The 25,551-nt window shown below is 40.7% G+C and overlaps 1 protein-coding gene across 1 annotated transcript; it reads right to left on the bottom strand.

Moving 5' to 3' along the window:
* Window positions 1–7,976: 7,976 nt before the first annotated feature.
* Window positions 7,977–9,840, bottom strand: LOC123042023 (xyloglucan galactosyltransferase KATAMARI1 homolog). The gene is made up of 2 exons (XM_044464555.1): window positions 9,347–9,840; window positions 7,977–9,231 (listed from the first exon to the last, which is right to left on the bottom strand). The coding sequence occupies exons 1-2, from the start codon at window positions 9,790–9,792 to the stop codon at window positions 8,115–8,117; spliced, it is 1,563 nt and encodes a 520-aa protein (XP_044320490.1). The 5' UTR covers window positions 9,793–9,840; the 3' UTR covers window positions 7,977–8,114.
* Between the last annotated feature and the right edge of the window lie 15,711 nt (window positions 9,841–25,551).

The raw sequence follows: 25,551 nt of genomic DNA, 5'->3' as shown, positions 1-25,551 counted from the left end.
GCGGGCCTGGGCCCGGGCGGGCCCGCGATGGGCTTCCCCGGGCCGCGCGGTGGGAGGCGGCGGCGGCCGACAGGTGGCAGGCGGCGATAGGAGCAGAGCGGTGGCGCGGGCGACGTGGCGCCTTCCTATTGGATGGAGCGACGTGGCGGGTGGCGTTGGACATGTCCGGCGGCGGGGATGAAATGTCCGGCGGCGCGCGGGGAGCGGGGCTAGGGTTGGACTGCGGGATTTTCGGGGAGGATCACATATTTATAGGTAGAGGGAGCTAGGAGAGTCCAAATGGGGAGCGGTTTTCGGCCACGCGATCGTGATCAAACGACCGAGAGCATGGAGGGGAGTTTTCTGAGTTTTGGGCCACTTTGGAAGGGGTGTTGGGCTGCAACAAAAGAGGGCTTTGCGGTTACCCGGTTAACCGTTGGAATATCAAACGTCCTCCAAATGATACGAAACTTGACAGGCGGTCTACCGGTGCTATACCAAGGCCGCTTGGTAAACCTCGTTCCATTCTGAGACTGTTTAACACCCGCACACGAAAAGAGGCAAAAGGGGGACGCCGGGGAACATAGGAGTGCCGGATTGCAAAACGGACAACGGGGAAAAGGCTCGGATGCATGAGATGAACACGTATGCAAAATGAGATGCACATGATGACATGATATGAAATGCAGATGATGACATGGCAAAGTGCAACACGCAAGCAAATGACATGGCAAGGACGGCGAATAACTGGCAGACATCTGGCGCATCGAATCCGGGGCGTTACACCCAAGTTGCTTTCCACTCAAATCTTCTTTCCACCAGATCCAAAACCTATGAGAGAGAGTTGAGTGTTGGGGAGACTATCATTTGAAGCACAAGAGCAAGGAGTTCATCATCAACGCACCATTTGTTACTTCTTGGAGAGTGGTGTCTCCTAGATTGGCTAGGTGTCACTTGGGAGCCTCCGACAAGATTGTGGAGTTGAACCAAGGAGTTTGTAAGGGCAAGGAGATCGCCTACTTCGTGAAGATCTACCGCTAGTGAGGCAAGTCCTTCGTGGGTGATGTCCATGGTGGGATAGACAAGGTTGCTTCTTCGTGGACCCTTCGTGGGTGGAGCCCTCCGTGGACTCGCGCAGCCGTTACCCTTCGTGGGTTGAAGTCTCCATCAACGTGGATGTACGATAGCACCACCTATCAGAACCACGCCAAAAACATCCGTGTCTCCAATTGCGTTTGAATCCTCCAAACCCTTCCATTTACTTTCTTGCAAGTTGCATACTTTAATTTCCGCTGCCTATATACTCTTTGCATGCTTCCTTGAATTGTGTGATGATTGCTTGACTTTTCCTAAAGTAGCTAAAATCTGGCAAACTCTAAAATTGGGAAAAGGTTAAGTTTTATTGGTCAAGTAGTCTAATCACCCCCCCCCCTCTAGACATACTTCAAGGTCCTACAATTGGCACAACTTGGTTTAAGGAGTTTGGATGCACAGGTAGTATCCCCACTTAGTGCAAAGAAAGGCTAGCAAATAGATTGAGAAGCATCCAACCAAAAAATGAAAATGATCATAAACGAGCATTGAACACAACACCGAATAATGCCCCACAAGTAATATAACTTCATTGCATAACTATTGACTTTTGTGCTTGCATAGGGAATCAGAGACCTTAACACCAATATCTATTTCGCAAATTTTTTTCATCCGTTCACCGCCTAAAAAAATCTATGCGAGGTGGTACTAAATTCTTATTTATTTGTCTGCTAGACAAAAGGCTTTTCAAGAATTTTGACGTGCGCCGCATGTTGTCGCCCAGTGAAGCCAGCCCACTTATTTTTCTACCCAAGAAGCTAGGAAAATTCTATTTTCCGCATAGGGCCACAAAAAGTTGGAGTTTCGCATAGGACAACGAATAATTCACTGCCCATTTGTCTGTGTTTCTATATTTTACTTCTATTTTTCTTATACAATTTATTTCATAAATTCAAAATTCTCATTTTTAGAAAATGTTCAGAATTCCAAAATTTTATTGCTATTTTGAAAAATATTCGGAACTTGGAAACAGTTTCCCATGTTTTGAAAAACATTTATTGTTTTGCAAAATTGTTCGAGATTTCTAAAATGAAAATGGAATTTCATAAATGCTTCAAATACGGAAACATTTTTTGTTTAGTGAAATTTTCATAATTCAAAATAATGTTCGCGTATAAAAGATATACATTTTTGAAAAATGTTATGAATTTTCAACACATGTTCCCATTTAAAATAATGTTCACAAATCCAAATAATGTCCATGTTTTTATAAAAAAAAGTTTGTGTTTAAATTATTTTTGTGAATTTCAAAAGATGTTTCTGTTTCAAATTTTGTTCCCATTTTTCTGAAAGTGTACATAATCAAAAACCTGTTCAGGATTTAAAGAAATGGCTCATGTTTCCTACAATATTCAGAAACTTTATACCTTAAAATCTCTTTGATTGAAAGAAAAGTAGTTTGAATAATTCATGGGTCTTCTCTAGCGTACGATGACGTAACAAAAATCTTAAATGCCCTCGATCAATGAATGGAAAAATAGCGGATTGATTACTTCACACCCGGCGAAACCAAAAAGCTAAATTTACCTTCTTCACGTGCACACAGGGTTTTGCTTGCACATATAATTCTCACTAACCTTTAATGCATATTATTTTTTCTCCTGTTGCAACGCACGAGCATATGTCTAGTTCTTACTAAAGCATAATTACTCACCAACATGACTCACATATCACTATCTCCGTATGGCGAAAGTATTGTAAGGAATCAAATTTTAATGTCCAATGATCTTAATGATAGTTTTTATTATCTCTCTTTAATATCTATCACTTTTGGACTAAATTCATATGTTACCATTGCTTCTTAACAAGCTCTCAAATAAATTTAAGTGAAGATCATGAGCATAAATATTTCTTCAAATTTTTCATCTCACAAAATAATATAAGTGAAGCATGAGATATTTTCTTCAAAATTAAAGAACCATCGTGCTCAAAAAGATATAACGGAAGCACTAGAGCAATTCCATAGCTCAAAAAAATTTAAGTGAAGCACATAGAGCAATTTTAACAAATCATAACATTGTAGCTCTCACAAATAGGTGTGTCCGGCAAGGATGATTGTGACAAACTAAAAAGCAAAACAAACAAAGACTCATATAATACAAGACGCTCCAAGCAAAATATATGTGATGAATAAAAATATAGCTCCAAGTAAAATTACGGATGGTCATTAAAAGAAAGAGGGGATGCCTTCCGGAGCATCCCCAAGCTTAGTTGCTTGGTTCTCCTTGAATATTAACTTGAGGTACCATCGGTATCCCCAAGCTTAGGCTCTTGTCACTTCTTATTCCTTCATCCATCGTGATCTCACCCAAAACTTGAAAACTTCAATCACACAAAACGTAACAAAGACTTTCGTGATATCCGTTAGTTTAATAAACTAAATCACCACTTTAAGTACTATTGCAAACCCATTCATATTTTATTATTGCATTATACCTACTGTATTCCAACTTTACCATGTCTTATACCCCCTGGTACAATCCATAAATTCATCAAAATAAGCACACAATGCAATCAAAATAGAATCTGTCAAAAACAGAACAGTCTGTAGTAATCTGGAATTTGACCATACTTATGTAACTCTACAAATTTTGAAAAAATAGTACGATGTAGAGAATATGTATATCAATCTTATGCAAAAAAAATCAGAAACTTTCGTCGCTTCTGTCATTTTTCAAAATTCTGCTACTGGACCTAAAAATTTATGTTTTTCAATAAGATCAGATCAACTATCACCCAACATAATCCTAAACATATTACTTGGAACAAATACAAATTAAAACACTAAAACACAATCATGACTGTAGCATAATTGTGTGAACACACAAAAACAGAAAGAAAAAGTGAAAAAAATAATTTTATTTATTGGGTTGCCTCCCAATAAGCGATGTCGTTTTATGCCCCTAGCTAGGCATAATGCATAGATTAAAGTATTGTCATCTTTAGTTTTTGCTATCTTAATAAGAGTTTTCTAAAATCCGGGTGGCTCTTTACACTTCCCATTATTCTCAGAAAAAGAGACCGTCTTAAGTTCTAAGATATCCAACCTCTTATTACAGAAAGTAATCAAAGTATTCGTGTGATTGATGTTTCCACTGATATGTTTAAGAGCTTCATTAGATTTTTGCAACTCAACCCAGTTTTTATGTAGATCACTCAGTTTTTCTAATATTTGAACCCCTTCTTGTGTAAAAGTAAATCCTCTTTTTGGTGGTGGAACTCCCAATATCCCTTCTATTATTTCATAAGCAACATTAGCATCACTCTCAACAAAATTCCCTTTAGCGGCAAAATCCAAAAGTTGTCTATGATGCATGGTTAAGTCTATGTAGAAATTGCGGATCAAAATCTTTGCATCTCCTTTTATATTGCAAACATGATAAGATTCCATTAACCTGTACCAAGCATCTTTTAAATTTTCTCTTTGTCTTTGTTTGAAGTATAAAACTTCAAAATCTGGTGATAATGGTGGGGTAGTTATGCTAGACATAGTGTCAATGCAAACAAGATCACAAGCAAACAGAAAGATCGAACGGGAAAAAGGAAAACAAAAAGAAGGCAAATATTTTTGTGCTTTTCTGAAAACATTTTAGAAGTGGGGAGATGAAAGCGAGATGCAAATGGCAAATAAAGCAAATTGCAAGGAGATGAGATTTCTGATTAGAAACCTGATAGATGTGGATGATGTCTCCCCGGCAACGGCACCAGAAATTCGTAGAGTTCAGCAGAGACTCAATTAATATTCATAGATATATCTGATCACACGAATAATATGGCAACCTAGCCCCAGTTCAGCAAAGACTCAATTAATATTCATAGATATATCTGATCATAAACTCACAATTCATCAGATCCCAACAAACACACCGCAAAAAGTCATTACATCAAATAGATTCCGAAGAACAACTAGGAGAACATTGTATTGAAGATCAAAAAGAGAGAAGAAGCCATCTAGCTACTATGTACGGACCCGTAGGTCTATGGTAAACTACTCATGCATCATCGGAGGAGCACCAATGAGGATGATGAACCCCTCTGTGATTGTTTTCCTCTCTGGCAAGGTGCTAGAAAGGGCTTCTAGATTGGATCTCGTAGTTCTGAAACTTGCGGCGGCTGAAATTTTGTTTCGATGACTCCCCTAGGGATTCTGAAATACCTGAGTATTTATGGAGCAGAGAGACGGTGGAGGGGGTACCTGTGGGCCCCACTACCCACTTGGTGCCTAATGGGCCCTATAGGGGCCCTCTGGTGCAACTCGTGGGCCTCTTAGGTGTCTTCTGGGCAGAAAAAATCTCCAAAAAGTTTCGCTGCATTTGAACTTCATTTGATATGGATATTCTACGAAGTAAAAAACATCAACTGACGCTGGGCACAATGTCAATAGGTTAGTCCCAAAAAATGATATAAACTTTCTAGTAATGAATATAAAACATCCAAGAATGATACTTGAATAGCATGGAACAATAAAAAAATTAATAGATACGTTGGAGACGTATCAGCCATCCCGATGAACTTCATTTCGTCCCTATAAACTCTGTGACGGATCAATAAACCTTCACCGATTGTCTCAAAAAAAAACTAAAAGGTTCTGTTTGCCAAGGCCCAAGTGTCCAAAGCAACTTATCCCCAGCACATTGAAAACCGGAATTCTCTATATGCCGCTCACAGTGGCAAAATGCAGCTGCTTCGCACAGGCGAGCAGCGAGCAAACCGGAGGTGTGTCGGCCCAGGAAGCTAGGATCCATTTTATGTTTGTCATACTTGACGACTTTTTCTGCTTTATTTACTTGAGTGGTTTTCCTTTACTTTTTCTTCATGTCTTTTCCGGTTTTTTATTCACTTGATTTCCTTCTTTCAATAAGAAATCGAAATTTAGAAAATGTTATCATATTTTAAAGATTATGCACTTTTAAAAGAAATGTTCACAATTTAAAATATTTGTGTGTTTACAGAAAAGATTATGTTTTCAAAACAATCATGTCTTAAAAATGATCCAATATTTCAAAAACAATTCATATTTTGTTTGCTACTAATAGAAAATTAAATTATTTTCTTTTTCCAAATGATATTGAAATTTGTTCGTAACTTCGAAAAAATGTTCAGAAATTTTAAAATGTATTCTTCTAAAAATTTCGAGGATTTTCAAAATTTCATCGCTTTTGCCAAAAGAACGTTGGGAATTCAAACATTGTTCGCATTTTTCTAAATGTTCTGTTTTCCAAAAGAAATAGGTATCGCTTGTACTCTCTCTATTTCATATTAGTTATCGCGACTTAGTATAACTTTATACTAAATCATTGACAATTTTTTTGAGCAACAAATCAGTGACAACTCATCCTGAATGGAGGGAGTAGCGAGCAATACAACACGTGTCGATTGCGTAGCCCTTGTGACATGGGCCTGGCCTAGCGTGCAAACAAATGACTGAGTTTTTCTTTCTTTCTTATTTTTATATTTTGCTAGATTTATTTCTGACTTAAAAATTAAAAACATCAAAAAATAACTTTTGGCATTTCAGAAATTTGAAAATGTTCACAAATTTAAAATTATGATAGCGAATTGAAAAGGGTGTCCATGAAATGAAAAAAATTGTGCATTGAAACATAAAATGTTGATTAATTCAAAAAACATTCGTCAATGTTTTTATGAATTTATAAAAACTCTCATAAATATAGGAAATATTCATTAATTGGAAAAGGAAATCACGAATGTTTGTGAATTTAAATAATGTTCACGAGTTTTAAAAGATTATCAACTTTATTGAAAATGTAATGAATTTAAAAATATCAATTTATGAGAATTTAATAGTAATTCAAAATTTCAAAAATTAACCAAAAGTATTAAAAATATCATGAATTTGAAAAGTTTCCGTGAATCATAAATCCAAAAAATGTGTGTGATTCCTATACTGGGAATTCAAGAAAATATTTCATGAATACAAAAGATGTCCATAAATTTTCATATTATTTATGACTTTAAATTGTTCAAGAATTCAAACAAAATTGTGAATTCAAAAATCTTTGCGAATTGGAACACAAAATACAAAAAAAAGAAACTTAAAAGGCTAAAAGAAATGGAATAAATGAAGAAAGAACACCAGGGGGAAAAACCTTTCAAAAACTAGAAGAAACGGATGTGGACGAGAGAGAGAGAGAGAGAGGGAGAGAGAGAGAGAGAGAGAGAGAGAGAGGAGGGGGGAAACTAAGTGTGGAAGCTTCCCAAACCAGCTTGGATTCTCCTAGGAACCTTCCGCTAGCTCCCGCTGCTCCAGTTAAATTGGCCGACCTGGCCGACCCGGTCAACAGGCCGGTAGGCCACCGCGACCTTAAGAATTGCAAGAGCTGATACATAGCATTCGTGGGGCCAACTGGATATAGTAAGAAGAATTGTTATTTCCCTTCAAAAAAAGGAATTTTTGTTTTGCGAATAATGATTCTTATAATTGAGTCGATGGGTTTTTTGCATGTTCTCCTTAAAAACATGCTGCATGTCGCTTTTTTTTATCACTGAACCAACATGTGGTTGGATGGTTAGGAGGAGTGAAGAATAGTGGTATCCTCAGCCCATCATGATTCAAATCATGGTGCTCGCATTTATCATGAATTTACTTTCAGAATTTCCGGCGATACGCGTTCAATGTGAGGAGACGTTTTCATCAACTACGAGGTGCCTACGGTGACTTCGTAAAATCTTAAGATGGTATGTCGGCTTAGTCTCGAATATGCTCATAGGGATAGGGTATGCATGTATGAGTCAAAGGGGTGAGTGTATGCGTGTATTTATGAGCGTTTGAGTCTGTATTATGTTAAAAAAAAAAACAATGCAACCTTCTTTGATTATCAATAAAGATCATTGTGATGGCCCTCTTCCAAAAAAAAAAAAGACGAAACAACGACTGTACGAAGTGAGAATCCATTTTCAATACTGAGAATTAGACGGACATCATATAGCATTCCCACTAACAACAACGTAGCAACAACAAAACTAGCACAAACACCAAAGGCAAAAATGCCACCTACGTATACAGTAATAATTAGCTAATGTCAGGACCGCTTGGCAACCATCACATCAGCAGCAGCAAGCCGTCCCAACTCCTCCCCATTCTTGATCCTCCTGATCCTGGCCACCACCTCGTCAATGGCGATGTCGAACGCATCCCTCGTGTCCCCCTCGAACCTCACCCTGGGGTCCTTGTACAGGAACCTCGGGATCATCTTGATCACCTCCTCCCTCATGGTGGCCACCTCCTCGTCGGTGTACCTGGCTAGCACCCCCTCGACGTCCACCTTCCCTTCGAGGAGTTCGTCGGGGTCGATGAGCACCGAGTACGGGCGGCCGTCGCCGTTGCCGCTGCTGTCCGGATCTGGCTCGTGCCACCGGTACTGCTTCTTGAAGGTGGACGCCTCGTGGAAGAAGACGGGGATGCATCCCGCCATGATGGCGTCGACGGAGGAGCGGCGCATGTATGAGTCGCCGCGCGGCTGCAGGCAGAAACGGGACGAGGCGAAGGTGGAGACGAGCCTCCGCGGCGACCGGCAGGTGATGCTGCCCTCCAGGCCGTGGCTGCAGTCGATAAACCCGCACCGGCTCGGCGAGGAGGCGCACGACTCGATGACGCGGTCGCGGATGGCAAGCGTCCCGTTGGCTCGCCGTGCGCCGGCGAATGCGAATAGCCACGGACGTTCTGTGGCGCGGACGCGCGCCTGCCACGCGGACACCTCGCCGGCCGACGTAGGGTGGAAGTAGCTTGGGTACGGTATGGCGAAGTCCCGCCGATCCCAGATGTTTGACTCGTAGGTGAGCACCGTCATGTTGCCGGACACGGGCTGTTCAAGGAAGTTGTTTCCGCAGACCTTCTGGGTGCCGCTATCGTCTCCCTCCGTGTGCCGGAACATCCAGGTGGTCTTGCCGACGACCATGAAGTGGTCGCGGCCGCCGAAGGCCGCCCACTGCGGCCGCGCCGACAGCCACTGCAGGAACTCGGACGACGGCCCGTTGCGCACCGTGGCGTTGAACCCGCAGAGGTGCTGTTGGAGCTCCAGGCCCGGGTAGTAGGGCACGTACAGAGCCGTCGCCGCCGCCGGGTCGTCGGTGAGGCACTCGTACTGGCGCATACGGTTGTGCACGATCACTTCCAAGGCATACTGATCCGTGGCATACCTGCACGTAACATTCTTAGACGCAGCTAACTCAAGTATAAGCACCATGAATGCCGGCAAAACCCACACCGGCTGACCGACGCCATTAATGGATGGCAAGTCAACAAGCAGCTTACCAGCCAGTGTTGGGGATGACACCCGTGTCACCGTCGCTGCCGTTGCCGGTGGCGGGAGGGAGCACCGGGCCCATGCCGACATTGTCCATGAGGGAGCATACGTGCCACTCGTCCTGAAACGCCGGCGAGCCCTCGACGCAGTCTCTGAGAACATTGAACCGCGACGGCACATCCAGCATGTAAACGTACCTCCCCTGGCAAGACGACGCTGCTGACGAAAGCCGGCGCGGAGGGCCATCCTCGGCGACGGCAGAAGGAGCTGGCAGGAAGCTGGCATCGAGCGCCATGGGGACCGACAGCGGGAGGACGACGAGCGCCGCGCCGTAGCGGGGCCGATAGGAGAAGACGGAGAGGTGGAAGAACTGGAAGTGCAGGAGGCAGGAGATGAGCCATGAGCCGAGGATGAGGATGCCGTAGAGAAGGTACTTGGGGTAGTGACCATCCATGGCTGGCTGGGCTTGCTAGCTAGCAAGCTTGGCAGCAGCTAGATGAGGAGGCGGAGAGCGAGCATGCATCTGGCCAAGTTCGACAGCCAGGGGTTTAGTAGGGGTTGCTGAACCAAGTGGTAATAATTAACTAATGATACGTTGTTAGCGAATCCTACTGTTATTAGATCTTTGTGTTGTTTTCATGGTTCATAACTTCATATTATATATGTGACCTTTGACCATGGGTATATGGTGGCTACCTAGCTATATAGCTATAGACCGCCATTTGTGTGTCATCTTGGCACACTGGCAGCACCCATACGTGCACTTTGACTGTCTTGACAACAAGCATGACACATGTAGTGTTTTAAAAAAAGCATGACATATATGTCCTCATATATTATTTCAGGATTAGTTGCAATATATAGTATGCACATTATACTGTAATTAGCCTAGCCAGCCTAGCCAGGTCATATACTCCCTCCATTTTTATTTATTCCGCATATTGAATTTTTATGTACTCTTGCGTATTAGGTTTGTCTAAAGTTAAACGTTATAAACTTTCAACAAGTTTGCAGAAAAATATATTAATATATACACCAACAAATCAATGTCGTTGGATTCATCATTGAATATATTTTCACATTATATAGATTTGTTATGTAAATGTTTGTATTATTTTTTAACAAACTTTATAAAGTTCACTTCTGTCAAAGTTAATGCGGAGTAAATAAAAACAGAGGAAGCAACTCGTAGGCTTGCATTAATTATCTTGTACCAGCTAATACGCTTGTCATTTAAGAAATTGGTTGATGGCATGGACAATATATACATTTTGGTCTTGTCTTCCTTTTGTTTAGGGTAATTGGTCTTCCTCATGTATTTCAGGATTATAAGTGATGATTTCAAATGTGTAAGACTATCCATAGTGGGAAGTAACTTGCATTACTAATTTATGTTACTACATCTATAGTGACGAGTAACATATGTGTGGTGCCATGCAACATTTTATTTATTAGGTTGTAGACTCATCTTATCTTGATATGTGTGATGTTTTTCATATGAGTAACTAGTTATGTTACTCAATTTGTCCATCTCCTTATTAATTAGTTGTCACATCATCTTTTTTACTTAGGTGTCATCTATGTTATTTTCTATGTTACTCCCACTATAAGTTGTCTAAGAACATATACTAGTCCTACGAGAAGTAATCCTTGTAAATATCACGCCGTAGTTATGGTAACAGCTAGTCTTCCTTCAGCAACACTTCATTACTTGGGGCACCGTGCTAATTGTCTTTGGACGAAATGCAGCCTCGAAAAGAAATACTATCAGCTAAGCAGGGCATTGCTAGATCCAAAAACAAATCAATCTAAGGTGGAGCTGTCATCCCCACTGCTCTTGTTTATGCGGCATCTCAAGAATTCTTAATCCCAGGGCAGCTTGGCATTCCTATGCATATTTTAGTCCCTGCCCTGCAAATTTGACTTAAGCAGCTCATTAAGATTTCGCTCATCGGGATTCCATGTAAGACTCCCGGAGGATCCGTACGTGCTAAGATTCCAGATGTTTCGATTATAGAAGTCCGCATGAATTCTCGTTTCCATGAACGCTAGATCGAGGCACTCTGGGGCGGGTTCCAGTGCGTGGTCATCAAGAGCTCTACGCTGAACCTTAAACTCTTGATCCCTCTGACTTACGTATAAGAGCATCGTGGATGCTGCTTAGCACTTATCACCATCCAATTATATCTCATTATATATAATATAAAAAACATTTGTCTATTCATCTTTAATCATGGTAGTACGATAAACATCAAAAATAATAAAAATTACACCTAGATCCGTAGACCACCTACCGACGACTATAAGCACTGAAGCGAGCCGAAGGCACGCCGCAGTCACCGTTCTCCTTTGCCGGAGCTGGGCAAAACTTGTAGTAGACGGTCGGAAAGTCATCGTGGTAAGACTGCATAGGACCAGCGCACCAGAAACAGCAATCGTCCTCGATGAAAAGTACCGTAGATCCGAAGGATCCAACCTAAAGACACTGACGTAAATGAATGACGATCAGATCCGAGCATATCCATCAAAGACACATCCACCAAAGACACATCTTCACATACTCATCGGCCATGCTAGACACACCGTCGGGATGGGGGTTAGGCGGGAAGAACTTTCTTCCATTTTCAGGGAGTTGTCGCCGTCTCACCTTCCTAAGCAGGCCACAAACATAAAAACTCAAAGAAACATCTAAAAACAAAGCCCTCCCGCTCGTAAAGGTCTGGGTCCACCGCGCCCCATGGCTCTAGGCCCCTGGAGATGTGGCGGATGTGTGAGGCTTGTGCACATCGCTATTTTGGATGTGTTTTCGTTCAGATCCATCTAGTTATATCCTATAGAACTATATAACTAACTATTTGATCTTCACTATTTCCTTTTTATCTCAATATGCACAATTGTCACATCATCACACATGCCACCTCATTAAAGGTCCTCCTTAACATGCATGAAGAAAACATTTTATATTACTAGTTATTTCTTGTACTACATTCGTCCTGATTTATTGATCCCCTTCATGTTTTGTTTCAAATTTTGACCGTAAATTTAACTAAAAAATTGTTAATGCATGTCATAAACATTATATCATTGGATTCATATTTGGACATAGTTTTCAACTTGAAGGGTTGGGCGCGCTTTGCTGCGCCATTGGTGTTGTTGTGTTTCTTAAAAATCAATTTATTTTAAAATATAAGGTGTATTACTCTTTTGAAAAGGCAAAACTTTTAATTTTGATCAAATTTGTAGGGAACTACATCAAAATCCATAATATCATACCGGTATTTTAGATTTTTCATGAATGAATTTCCATTCCTTTTTTGTTTAATATTGTGGATGTGGATATTTTTGCTCTGAACTTGGTCAAAGTTAAGAAAATTGGCTTTCTAAAAAACTAATACCCCATATATTTTGGAATTCATGAAATATTTAGTTTGGCGGGTAGGGGAGATGGTAGAGTGTGTTTTATTTTTATTTATGCATTGATTTGGTGGGCCTTTCGTGGTGTGATTTTGTGTTATCCGCTGACCAATCTATATTTATGTGGAGAAATTTCTGTGTCGGTGGTTGCATTTGGTGCTACAATATCACATGGTGACGCTTCTCTTTTAGGTGGTGGGAGCGTGTGTGGGATTGATATGTTTTATAGGCCGGTTGTTGCTGATTAATTTGAAAAATTGTTGGCCCGGTCAAAATTGTAAATTAATCCAAAATTCAATACCTCAATTGGATGAAAGAGCTTCAAAATTAGGGAACATAGTAAATTAAAATAATTAAATGGGAGAGCTTGGGAAATTGTTGACCCGATCGAAATTGGATGACACAATTCTAAATTGAATACCTCTATCAATTGTGTGGCATTAAAAATTAGAAAACATGGTATACATTATAAAAGAATTGATTAAGAGAGCTTTGCGAAATTGTTGACCCGGTCAAAATCGATGACTCAATTCTAATTGGAGACCTCAATTGAATGTGAGCTCTTTAAACCAAGGGAGCTTAGTGCTATAGAGGATTATATTATTCTTTCTATGTATAACTTATATTTTATTAGTGAAATCCTGGTCAAAATATGACCCTAAATATGAGGGGGGCTAATAAATCAGGATGGATGTAGCACAATTTTTCTCAACATCCACACATCCCACCTGATCAAAGATCCACCAGAACATGCATGAGAAATATTATCATTATACTATACTACTTATATATAATTTTAATAAATGTTTTTAACTATACAATAATCAAATACAATATGTAATGTGTATTTTTTTAATTTAAGTCTCTATTCTATTAATCCATATATTCATGTTGCATACAACCAAATCTCATTGAAATAAAGTGTAATTGATTACCGTAGCAACGCGTGGGGTATCATTTAATCATTCTAGTAAAAGCGCGCAAGTGCTTCAATGGAGCCATAAATATTCTAGTAATTCAACGACAACGAAACAGAATTCCCTTAACGACATCAAACCGTTGTGTACATTCTAAACTATTCAGACACATTAGAGTAAGAAATGTGATACATGAGTAAATAAATCCAAGTCAAACTGATATGCAACCTTATTGTCGGTGATGATAGCTCATAAATAGCAATAAGCACTGAAGTTTCATATGGCTAACAAAAGCCAAAGTGTTTTTTCTTCATTCAACATGCCACACGGAACATGTACAAAAGTGATTAATTGAGTAAGTTAAATTACATCCAAGCCTTTAGTTGACGTTCACATGTGGGTTTTGCCCTTAGTTTTCAAGTTTGCTTGGTTTTTTGCCTTGAAAAAGTATTTCATGTTGCTCAAATGCCCTTCCGACACCCTGTCAAATGCAAACTCGTTTTGCCACTATTATGGTCAAAACTACCCCTCAAAACTGTCACAGGGGTTATGTCCCACATGGGACCCATTTTGTATAAAGGGTTGACTTTATTGACTCTGAATGAAGTATCAAGAGGATACAAACACAAAGAGCACACACCTGGCCTCTAGATATCTAAGATGCACATAGCCAACTCCAACACACACACACACACACACACACACACATCAGCAAATAGCAAAGTCATACAAGACTAAAGCTATGCCCAAGCAAGGAAAAGGAAAAAAGACCATGTAGCTATCAACAATGATCGAAAAACTGTCCATCTAGGAGATGCATAGCAACGAGGGGGGGAGTGTGTCCACGTACCCTCGTAGACCGAAAGCAGAAGCGTTAACTTAACGCGGTTAATGTAGACGAATGTCTTCTCGAATCAACCGATCAAGTACCGAACGTACGGCACCTCCGAGTTCTGCACACGTTCAGCTCGATGACGTCCCTTCGAACTCTTGATCCAGCAGAGTGTTAATGGAGTCGATGAGTTCCGTCAGCATGACGGCGTGATGACGGTGTTGGTGAAGTGATCCACGCAGGGCTTCGCCTAAGAACTACAACGATATGACCGGAGGAGTAAACAGTGGAGGGGAGCACAACACACGACTAAACAATAGTTGTGCCTTTGGGGTGCCCCCCGCCCTCGTATATAAACGAGAGGAGGAGGTTGGCTACCAAGTGGGCGCGCCAAGGGGGGGAGTCCTACTACGACTCCACTCCTAGTAGGATTCGCCCCCCACCCCTTTTGTCCTTCTCATGGAGGTGGAAAGAGGGAAGGAGAGGGAGAGGGAGGAAGGAAAGGGGGGCCGCGCCCCCTTCCCCTTGTCCAATTTGGACAGCCCATGGGGGGTGCCACCCCTTGTGGGCTGCCCTCTCTCTCCCATATGGTCCATGTTGGCCCATTACTTCCCCGGGGGGTTTCGGTAACCTCCTGGTACTCCGAAAAACATCCGAAACTTCCTGAAACCATTCCCGTGTCCAAATGTAACCTACCAATATATCAATATTTACCTCTCGGCCATTTCGAGACTCCTCTTCATGTATGTGATCTCATCCGGGACTCTGAACAACCTTCGGTCACCAAAACACATAACTCATATAATACCAATCGTCATCGAACATTAAGCGTGCGGACCCTATGTGTTCGAGAACTATGTAGACATGACCGAGACACCTCTCTGGTCAATAACCAATAGCAGAACCTGGATGCTCATATTGGTTCCCACATATTCTACGAAGATCTTTATCGGTCGAACCGCAATGTCAATATAGTTATTCCCTTTGTCATCGGTATGTTACTTGCTCGAGATTCGATCGTTGGTATCTTCATACCTAGTTCAATCTCGTTACCGACAAGTCTCTTTACTCGTTCCGTAGTGCATCATCCCGCAACTAACTCATTAGTCACATTGCTTGCAAGGCTTCATATGATGTGCACTACCGAGAGGGCCCAGAGATACCTCTCTGATACTCGGATGACAAATCCTAATCTCGATCTATGCCAACCCAACAAACACCTTAGGAGATACCTTTAGAGCATATTTATAATCACCCGGTTACATTGTGACGTTTGATAGCACATAAGGCATTCCTCCGGTGTCCGAGAGTTGCATAATCTCATAGTCGAGGAATATATATATGACACGAAGAAAGCAGTAGCAATAAAACTAAACGATCATAATGCTAAGCTAACGGATGGGTCTTGTCCATCACAACTTTCCACTAATGATGTGATCCCGTTATCAAATGACAACTCATGTCCATGGCTAGGAAACTTAACCATCTTTAATCAACGAGCTAGTCTAGTAGAGGCATACTAGGGACACGTTGTTTTGTCTATGTATTCACACATGTATCAAGTTTCCAGTTAATACAATTCTAGCATTAATAATAAACATTTATCATTAGTAAGGAAATATAAAATAACAACTTTATTATTGCCTCTAGGGCATATTTCCTTTAGTCTCCCACTTGCACTAGAGTCAATAATCTATATTACATTGTAACGAATCTAACACCCATGGAGTCTTGGTGCTGATCATGTTTTGCTCGTGGAAGAGGCTTAGTCAATGGGTATGCAACATTCAGATAAGTATGTATTTTGTAAATCTCTATGTCTCCCTCCTTGACCAAATCTCGGATGGAGTTGAAGCGTCTCTTGATGTGTTTGGTCTTTTGTGAAATCTGGACTCCTTTGCCAAGGAAATTGCTCCAGTATTGTCACAAAAGATTTTGATTGGACCCGATGCACTAGGTATTACACCTAGATCGGATATGAACTCCTTCATTTGCTGCTTCCGAAGCAGTTATGTACTCCGCTTCACACGTAGATCCCGCCACGACGCTCTGCTTGGAACTGCACCAACTGACAGCTCCACCATTCAATAAAAATATGTATCCGGATTGTGACTTAGAGTCATCTGGATCAGTGTCAAAGCTAGCGTCAACATAACCATTTACGACAAGCTCTTTGTCACCTCCATAAACCAGAAAGATATCCCTAGTCCTTTTCAGGTAATTTAGGATGTTCTTGACCGCTGTCTAGTGATCCACTCCTGGATTACTTTGGTACCTCCCAACTAAACTTATAGCAAGGCACACATCAAGTCTGGTACATAGCATAGCATACATGATAGAACCTATGGCTGAAGCATAGGGAATGACTTTCATTTTCTCTCTATCTTCTGTAGTGGTCGGGCATTGAGTCTAACTCAACTTCACACCTTGTAACACAGGCAAGAACCCTTTCTTTGACTAATCCATTTTGAACTTCTTCAACACTTTATCAAGGTATGTGCTTTGTGAAAGTCCTATCAAGCGTCTTGATCTATCTCTATAGATCTTGATGCCCAATATGTAAGCAACTTCACCAAGGTCTTTCATTGAAAAACTCTTATTCAAGTATCCTTTTATTCTATCCAGAAATTCTACATCATTTCCAATCAACAATATGTCATCCACATATAACATTAGAAATGCTATAGAGCTCCCACTCACTAAGTCTGTATAAAACCATATGCTTTGATCACCTCATCAAAGCATATATCCCAACTCCGAGATGCTTGCACCAGTCCATAAATGGAACGCTGGAGCTTGCACACTTGGTTAGTGCCTTTAGGATCGACAAAACCTTCTGGTTGCATCATATACAACTCTTCCTCAAGAAATCCATTAAGGAATGCAGTTTTGACATCCATTTGCCAGATTTCATAATCATAAAATGTGGCAACTGCTAACATGATTCGGACAGACTTAAGCATCACTACAGGTGAGAATGTCTCATTGTAGTCAACTCCTTGAACTTGTCGAAAACCCTTTGCAACAAGTCGAGCTTTATAGACAGTAACATTACCATCAGCGTCAGTCTTCTTCTTGAAGATCCATTTATTCTCTATGGGTCGCGGATCATCGGGCAGATCCACCAAAGTCCACACTTTGTTCTCATACATGGATCCTGTCTCAGATTTCATGGCCTCAAGCCATTTATCAGAATCTGGGCACATCATAGCTTCTTCATAGTTCGTAGGTTCGTCATGGTCAAGTAAGATGACTTTCGGAACAGGATTACCGTGCAGAATATTTATCTACCCTAACCCTGATTGTAATTCTAGCTAGCCAGGAGAATGCATGCAAATTATTTTTCCAGTTTCTAGTTCAAATCTTTAGAATCTGGATATTATATTTCCCAGCCTACTAGCTAGATATAATTAAGATTATAATTTTAATATATCTCCCCCTGCGTAATTGAAGGTGGACCAACAAGGGTGATGAGTGAAAATTAAATTCCTGATCTGAACACTTATGTGCATTTGTCTGTCTTTCCTTTAAACGTAGCACCTGCAATTTAGTTATGTCGCATCCCCTTGACATGAATTTCCCATCGTTTGATTCCACACCTCACCATGGTCAAACTAGCTAGAGCTCTCTCAATCTTCATCACCATCGATCAACCAGCAAATAACAACATAAATGTCTCACAGGCTCCCCCTAGCAGCCTACATAGTATACACCCCCCTACTCTACGCCCCATGCAGTCCCAAGCTGACAGTTCACTATGAAAGCATCTCCTTGGACAACCCCTCCCACCTCTTCCAGTAATTTTTCAGAAATAATATTACTGCTAGGAGCAGTAAACTTCTCAAACCTTGTGCTTGGCCAGTTGGTACACATCTTTTTACTACACGGTTTGTCAAATTCAGTATTTGGATTTTTTTTTCAAAAAGGAGGAGATCCCCGGCCTCTACATCAGAACGATGCATACGGCCACATTTATTAATAAGCAAATAAGTTCGACAGAGGCCTCCTATTTATGATGATTACAATGATGAAAGTGGGTTTGGAAGAGTGTCAACTCTATGTAGTAGTGATCCCACTATTTTGGAGGGTGTTGAATCTTATTACAATATTGATGAAAGTGGATGTGGAGAGGTCATGACTTTATTTAGTGATACATACACTATTTTGGAAGAGGTTTCAATTGACTATGATGAGAACAAAGTTGCTACCTATGATGATTATTATGATGACATGTATGCCATAAAGAGTAATAAATCTTCTATGCTTTTGGATCATGAAAAGAATGCTTTATGTGATGGTTATATGGATGAATCTATTCATGATGCTACTGAAAATTATTATGAGAGAGAAACTTATGATTTATGATGCTCTTGTTATGTTTCAACTTTTATCTTTTATGCGAGAATCATTGAACTCATCATGCCTATAGCTAAAAGGCATTAAAGAAAGGCGCTTGTTGGGAAACAACCCAACATTTACTCCTACTATTTTTGTGTGTTCACATGATTAGGCTACTGTGGTAATCATGTTTTATTGCTTTTGTTTCAATAAAGTGCCAAGTAAATCCTTTGGGATCATGTTGGGTGATAGTTGATTTGATCTTGCTGAAAAACAGAAACTTTTGCGCTCACTAAAATAACTCTCATTTTTAACAAAATAGTGCTTTTGAATTGATTATTTTTGCATAAAAATAATATACAAATTGCTCAAGTGGTACAATTTTGTCATAATTTTTGTAGTAGCAGAACTATGGTTTGAGTACAGATTACTACAGACTGTTCTGTTTTTGACAGATTCTGTTTTCAATGCATAGTTTGCTTGTTCCCTTGTTTCTATGGATTATATTGATAAATATAAATTGTGGAAATGATATGCTACAGTAGGCATTGTGTGTAAACAATTATGAATCTTGTATTTGACAGTACCAAAAGTGAAATGGTTTGCTCTTTATCATACTAATCTATCTCACAAAGTTCCGTTAAGTTTTGTGTGATTGAAGTTCTCATGTTTTGGGTGAGATGTCGATATGAGGAGAATAAGGAGTGACAAAACCCTAAGCTTGGGGATTCCCAAGGCACCCCAAGTTAATATCCAAGGAAGATCCAAGCAACTAAGCTTGGGGATGCCCCGGAAGGCATCCCCTCTTTCGTCTCCAACATTATCGGTAACCTCACTTGGAGCTATGTTTTTATTTGTCACATGATATGTGTTTTACTTGGAGCATAAATTTATTTTGTTAGGATTTGCTTGATTTTATTTATAATAATGTTTTGCATCTTTTATTTCAATAAAAGTGGCAATGCTAGCCTTTGACATGCTTATTTTGCAAGTTTCCATGTTGTTTCAAAACAGAAAGTTTATCGCTGTTGCAAAAATTCCCTAGAAAATTCACAATGTGATAAAATGTTGAAACTTTTTGCAAAATAAGATATGATAAGTTTTATAAAGTGTGGTATTTTTCTCAGAATTTTTGGGTTTAGGGAAGTATGATGAATCTTGCATTCTTTACAGACTATACTGTTTTGGCAGATTGCTGTTATGGTTGCATTGTTCGCATATGTTTGCTTGTTTGATGATTCTATTTGAGGATAGGTCTATTAAATATGCAGAGGAATTTAGTATGCAATGTTGAATAATACTTTTAGTGATTTGCTACATTAGAGAATGATAAGATTATTGCATTGGTTTATACTAACTTATCTCACGAGTTCTTGTTTAGTTTTCTGTGGATGAAGTTTTTGAGATTTAGGGAAACGGTGATATGAGAGGAATTAAGGAGACACAAAAGATAAATCTTGGGGATGATCAAGGCATCCCAATTTAATATTACAATAATTCTCAAGCATCTAAGCTTGGGGATGGCCTGATAGGCATCCCACCTTTCTTCTTCAACAATTATCGGTTAGTATTGGTTGAGCCTAAGTTCTTGCTTCTTCACGTGAGTTGTGCTATTCTTGAAATGTCATTTTGTTTTGTTTTTCTTCTTGTTTTAATAAAATACTTAGATCTGAAAGTTTTAAATAAAAGAGAGTCCTCAAATAGCTACCCATTTACATAACTACTCGCATGATCTTCACTTATATCTTTTTGGAGTACCTTGTCATTTACTCTTGTGCTTCACTTATATCCTATGAGTAAATTGTTGAATGAATTGAATATCATGAAGTTGAAATTACATGTTCATATCATGCCTAGTAGTGAAGGAAATATGCCCTAGAGGCAATAATAAAGTTATTATTTATTTCCTCATATCATGATAAGTGTTTATTATTCATGCTAGAATTGTATTAACCGGAAACATAATACATGTGTGAATACATAGACAAACATAGTGTTACTAGTATGCCTCTACTTGACTAGCTCATTGATCAAAGATGGTTGAGTTTCCTAACCATGGATATGAGTTATCATTTGATCAGTGGGATCACATCATTAGAAGAATGATGTGATTGACTTGACCCATTTCGTTAGCTTACCACTTGATCGTTTAGTATGTTGTTGTTGCTTTCTTCATGACTTATACATGTTCCTATGACTATGAGATTACGTAACTCCCGCTTATCGGAGGAACACTTTGTGTGCTACCAAACTTCACAATGTAACTGAGTGATTATAAAGGTGCTCTATAGGTGTCTCCGAAGGTACTTGTTGAGTTGACGTATTTCGAGATTAGGATTTTTCACTCCGATTGTCGAAGAGGTATCTCTGGGCCCTCTCAGTAATGCACGTCACTATAAGCCTTGCAAGCAATGTAGCTAATGAGGTAGTTACGGGATGATGCATTACGTAACGAGTAAAGAGACTTGCCGGTAATGACATTGAACTAGGTATTGAGATATCGACGATTGAATCTCGAGCAAGTAACATACCGATGACAAAGGGAACAATGTATGTCGTTATGCGGTTTGACCGATAAAGATCTTCGTAGAATATGTGGGAGCCAATATGAGCATCCAGGTTACCTATTGGTTATTGACCGGAGACGTGTCTCGGTCATGTCTACATAGTTCTCGAACCCGTAGGGTCCGCACGCTTAAAGTTCGATGACGGTTATATTATGAGTTTATGTGTTTTCATGCACCAAAGATAGTTCGGAGTCCCGGATGTGATCACGGACATGACGAGGAGTCTCAAAATGGTCGAGACATAAATATTGATATATTGGACGACTATGTTCAGACACTGGAATGGTTTCGGGGAGTATCGGGCATATACCGGAATACCGGGGGGTTACCGTAACCCCCCGGGGAGACTAATGGGCCTATTGGGCCCTAGTGGAGAAGAGGAGGGGCAGCCAAGGGCAGCCGCGCGCCCCGTCCCCTCCCCAGTCCGAATTGGACAAGGAGGGGGGTGGTGCCCCCCTTTCCTTTCTCCCTCTCTCTCCTTCCCTCTCATCTCCTACTCCCACTTGGAAGGGGGGGTCCTAGTCCCGGTGGGAGTAGGACTCCTCATGGGGCGCGCCTAGGGTGGCCGGCCCCCTCCCCCTCCTCCACTCCTTTATATACGGGGAGGGAGCCACCCATTCGAGACACAACAATTGATCCCTTGGATCTCTTAGCCGTGTGCGGTGCCCCCCTCCACCATACTCCACCTCGATAATATCGTAGCGGTGCTTAGGCAAAGCCCTGCGTCGATAGAACATCATCATCATCACCACGTCATCATGCGGACGGAACTCTCCCTCAAAGCTCGGCTAGATCGGATTTAAAGGGACATCATCGAGCTGAACGTGTGTTGAACTCGGAGGTGTTGTGCGCTCGGTACTTGATCGGTCGGATCGTGAAGACGTACGACTACATCAACCGCGTTGTGCTAACGCTTCCGCTTTCGGTCTACGAGGGTACATGGACACACTCTCCCGTCTCGTTGCTATGCATCACCATGATCTTGCGTGTGCGTAGGATTTTTTTTGAAATTACTACGTTCCCCAAAAGTGGCATCCGAGCCTGGTTTTATGCGTAGATGTTATATGCACGAGGAGGACACAAGTGAGTTGTGGGCGATACAAGTCAAACTGCTTACCAGCATGTCATACTTTGGTTCGGCGGTATTGTTGGATGAAGCGGCCTGGACCGACATTACGCGTACGCTTACGCGATACTGGTTTTACCACCGTGCTTTGCACACAGGTGACTAGCGGGTGTCAGTTTCTCCAACTTTAGTTGAACCGAGTGTGGCTACGCCCGGTCCTTGAGAAGGTTAAAACAGCACGAACTTGATGAACTATGTTGTGGTTTTGATGCGTAGGTAAGAACGGTTCTTGCTCAGCCCATAGCAGCCACGTAAAACTTGCAACAACAAAGTAGAGGACATCTAACTTGTTTTTGCAGGGCATGTTGTGATGTGATATGGTCAAGGCATGATGCTATATTTTATTGTATGAGATGATCATGTTTTTTGTAACCGAGTTATCGGCAACTGGCAGGAGCCATATGGTTGTCGCTTTATTGTATGCAATGCAATCGCCCTGTAATTGCTTTACTTTATCACTAAGCGGTAGCGATAGTCGTAGAAGCAATAGTTAGTGAGATGACAACGATGCTATGATGGAGATCAAGGTGTCGCGCCGGTGACGGTGGTGATCATGACGGTGCTTCGGAGATGGAGATCACAAGCACAAGATGATGATGGCCATATCATATCACTTATATTGATTACATGTGATGTTTATCATTTATGCATCTTATCTTGCTTTGATTGACGATAGCATTATAAGATGATCTCTCACTAAATTTCAAGATAAAAGTGTTCTCCCTTAGTATGCACCGTTGCCAAAGTTCGTCGTGCCCAGACACCACGTCTTGATCGAGTGTGATAAGCTCTACGTCCATCTACAATGGGTGCAAGCCAGTTTTGCACACGCAGAATACTCAAGTTAAACTTGACGAGCCTAGCATATGCAGATATGGCCTCGGAACACTGAGACCAAAAGGTCGAGCGTGAATCATATAGTAGATATGATCAACATAGTGGTGTTTACCATTGAAAACTACTCCCGTGATGATCGGTTATGGTTTAGTTGATTTGGATCACGTGATCACTTAGATGATTAGAGGGATGTCTATCTAAGTGGGAGTTCTTAAGTAATATGATTAATTGAACTTAAATTTATCATGAACTTAGTACCTGATAGTATTTTTTGCATGTCTATGTTGTTTTAGATAGATGGCTCGTGTTGTTGTTCCGTTGAATTTTAATGCATTCCTTGAGAAAGCAAAGTTGAAAGATGATGGTAGCAATTACACGAACTGGGTTCGTAACCTGAGGATTATCCTCATTGCTGCACAGAAGAATTACGTCCTGGAAGCACCGCTGGGTGCCAGGCCTGCTGCAGATGCAACTGGCGACGTTAAGAACGTCTGGCAAAGCAAAGCTGATGACTACTCGATAGTTCAGTGTGCTATGCTTTACGACTTAGAACCGGGACTTCAACGACGTTTTGAATGTCATGGAGCATATGAGATGTTCCAGGAGTTGAAGTTAATATTTCAAGCAAATGCTGGATTGAGAGATATGAAGTCTCCAATAAGTTCTACGGTTGCAAGATGGAGGAGAATAGTTCTGTCAGTGAGCATATACTTAGAATGTCTGGATATAACAATCACTTGATTCAACTGGGAGTTAATCTTCCGGATGATAGCGTCATTGACAGAATTCTTCAATCACTGCCACCAGGCTACAAGAGCTTCGTGATGAACTATAAGATGCAAGGGATGGATAAGACAATTCCCAAGCTCTTCGCAATGCTCACTAGCAAAAAAAGGGTCAAACCTGAAGCACAATAGTGCCGGTTTGAATTTCAACCGGCACTAATGTGTACAATAGCACCGGTTCGTGGCGGCGATCAATAGCACCGGTTCGTGGCGAACCTTTAGTACCGGTTCATGCCACGAACCGGTACTAAAGGGGCTGTGTCAGCCTGCGGTCAGGCTATGGCCCCACCATCACCATTTAGTGCCGGTTCGTACCACGAACCGGTACTAATGAGGTTATGGCAAGCTGTTTTTAGTCCCACCTTGCTCCCCTAACAAGCCTTTTACCACCTTAAATATGTTATTTCTCAAACTATCACAAGCACTTGGTCTTCATTGAACTCTATGTGTAGAATTTGTGGCCGCAATATGAGTCTTCATCGGTTTATAAATCGTTGATGACTCATATTGACAATTCCAATTGTACACACAAATATCATTGATGATCAAAGTATTTTTGATGTTATAAGATCATATTGACAATTTAGACTGTAAAGAAATATAAGATCATGATGTAAATGCTCTTATATTTTTTGCGTTCAGTATGCACCATTCAAAGCGACGCCATCAACTTTCAACCATTTATGCCTTCATTTGCTATTTTTCATGCATTCAATGATTTGTTTTGAGAACTAAATGACCTGGAAATTGAAAAGCACTACAAATGAACTCTGAAAAAGTTGAAACTTGGCATGGTATCATCATTTCACCCACATAGATTGTTCAAAAAAGTAGAGAGGGTTACGGCAAAAACTGGATGCACTTCGTTTACAAACTGGACAATCTCTTTCGAAGTATTCAGGTTTCTGACGAAATTAAACTCATCTGTTACAAAGGCATTTAATTTTACAACTCCAGACTTTTTGTGCATTCAGTATGCATCATTCAAAGCGATGCCTTCAACTTTCAACCATTTCTGCCTTCATTTGATATTTTTCATGCATTTAATGATTTGTTTTGAGCTAAATGACACTAGTTAAATTTTGTGCAGGCAGCGCACCACCTTTAGTACCGGTTGGTGGCAGAAAAGAAGAAAAACTATAGCAGAAAATCGTTTACAAAATGACCATGAAATTATATTTTCTATTTTTCAATCGTTTACAAAATGACCATAAAATTGAAAATCACTACAAAATGAACTCTGAAAATGTTGAATTTTGGCAAACTAGATGAAAAACTACTCACAAAATGAACTCTGAAGAGGAAGAAGAAGAAGGAGAAGAAGAGAAGAAGAAGAAGAGGAAGAAGAAGGAGAAGAAGAAGAAGAAGAAGAAGAAGAAGAAGAAGAAGAGGAGGAG

Source organism: Triticum aestivum, chromosome 2B (assembly GCF_018294505.1).
Source record: "Triticum aestivum cultivar Chinese Spring chromosome 2B, IWGSC CS RefSeq v2.1, whole genome shotgun sequence".
In the NCBI taxonomy this organism is placed as follows: domain Eukaryota; kingdom Viridiplantae; phylum Streptophyta; class Magnoliopsida; order Poales; family Poaceae; genus Triticum; species Triticum aestivum.
Note: the sequence above shows the minus strand (reverse complement) of the source record. Positions and strands in the feature narration are given on the sequence as shown.

What these genes read in the sequence shown, in the direction of transcription:
- LOC123042023 (XM_044464555.1), bottom strand. Translation starts at nt 9,792, where the DNA reads ATGGATGGTCACTACCCCAAGTACCTTCTCTACGGCATCCTCATCCTC. An exon ending in GTCATCCCCAACACTGGCTG is followed by an intron (nt 9,232 to 9,346) that starts GTAAGCTGCTTG and finishes TGTTACGTGCAG; the next exon opens with GTATGCCACGGATCAGTATG.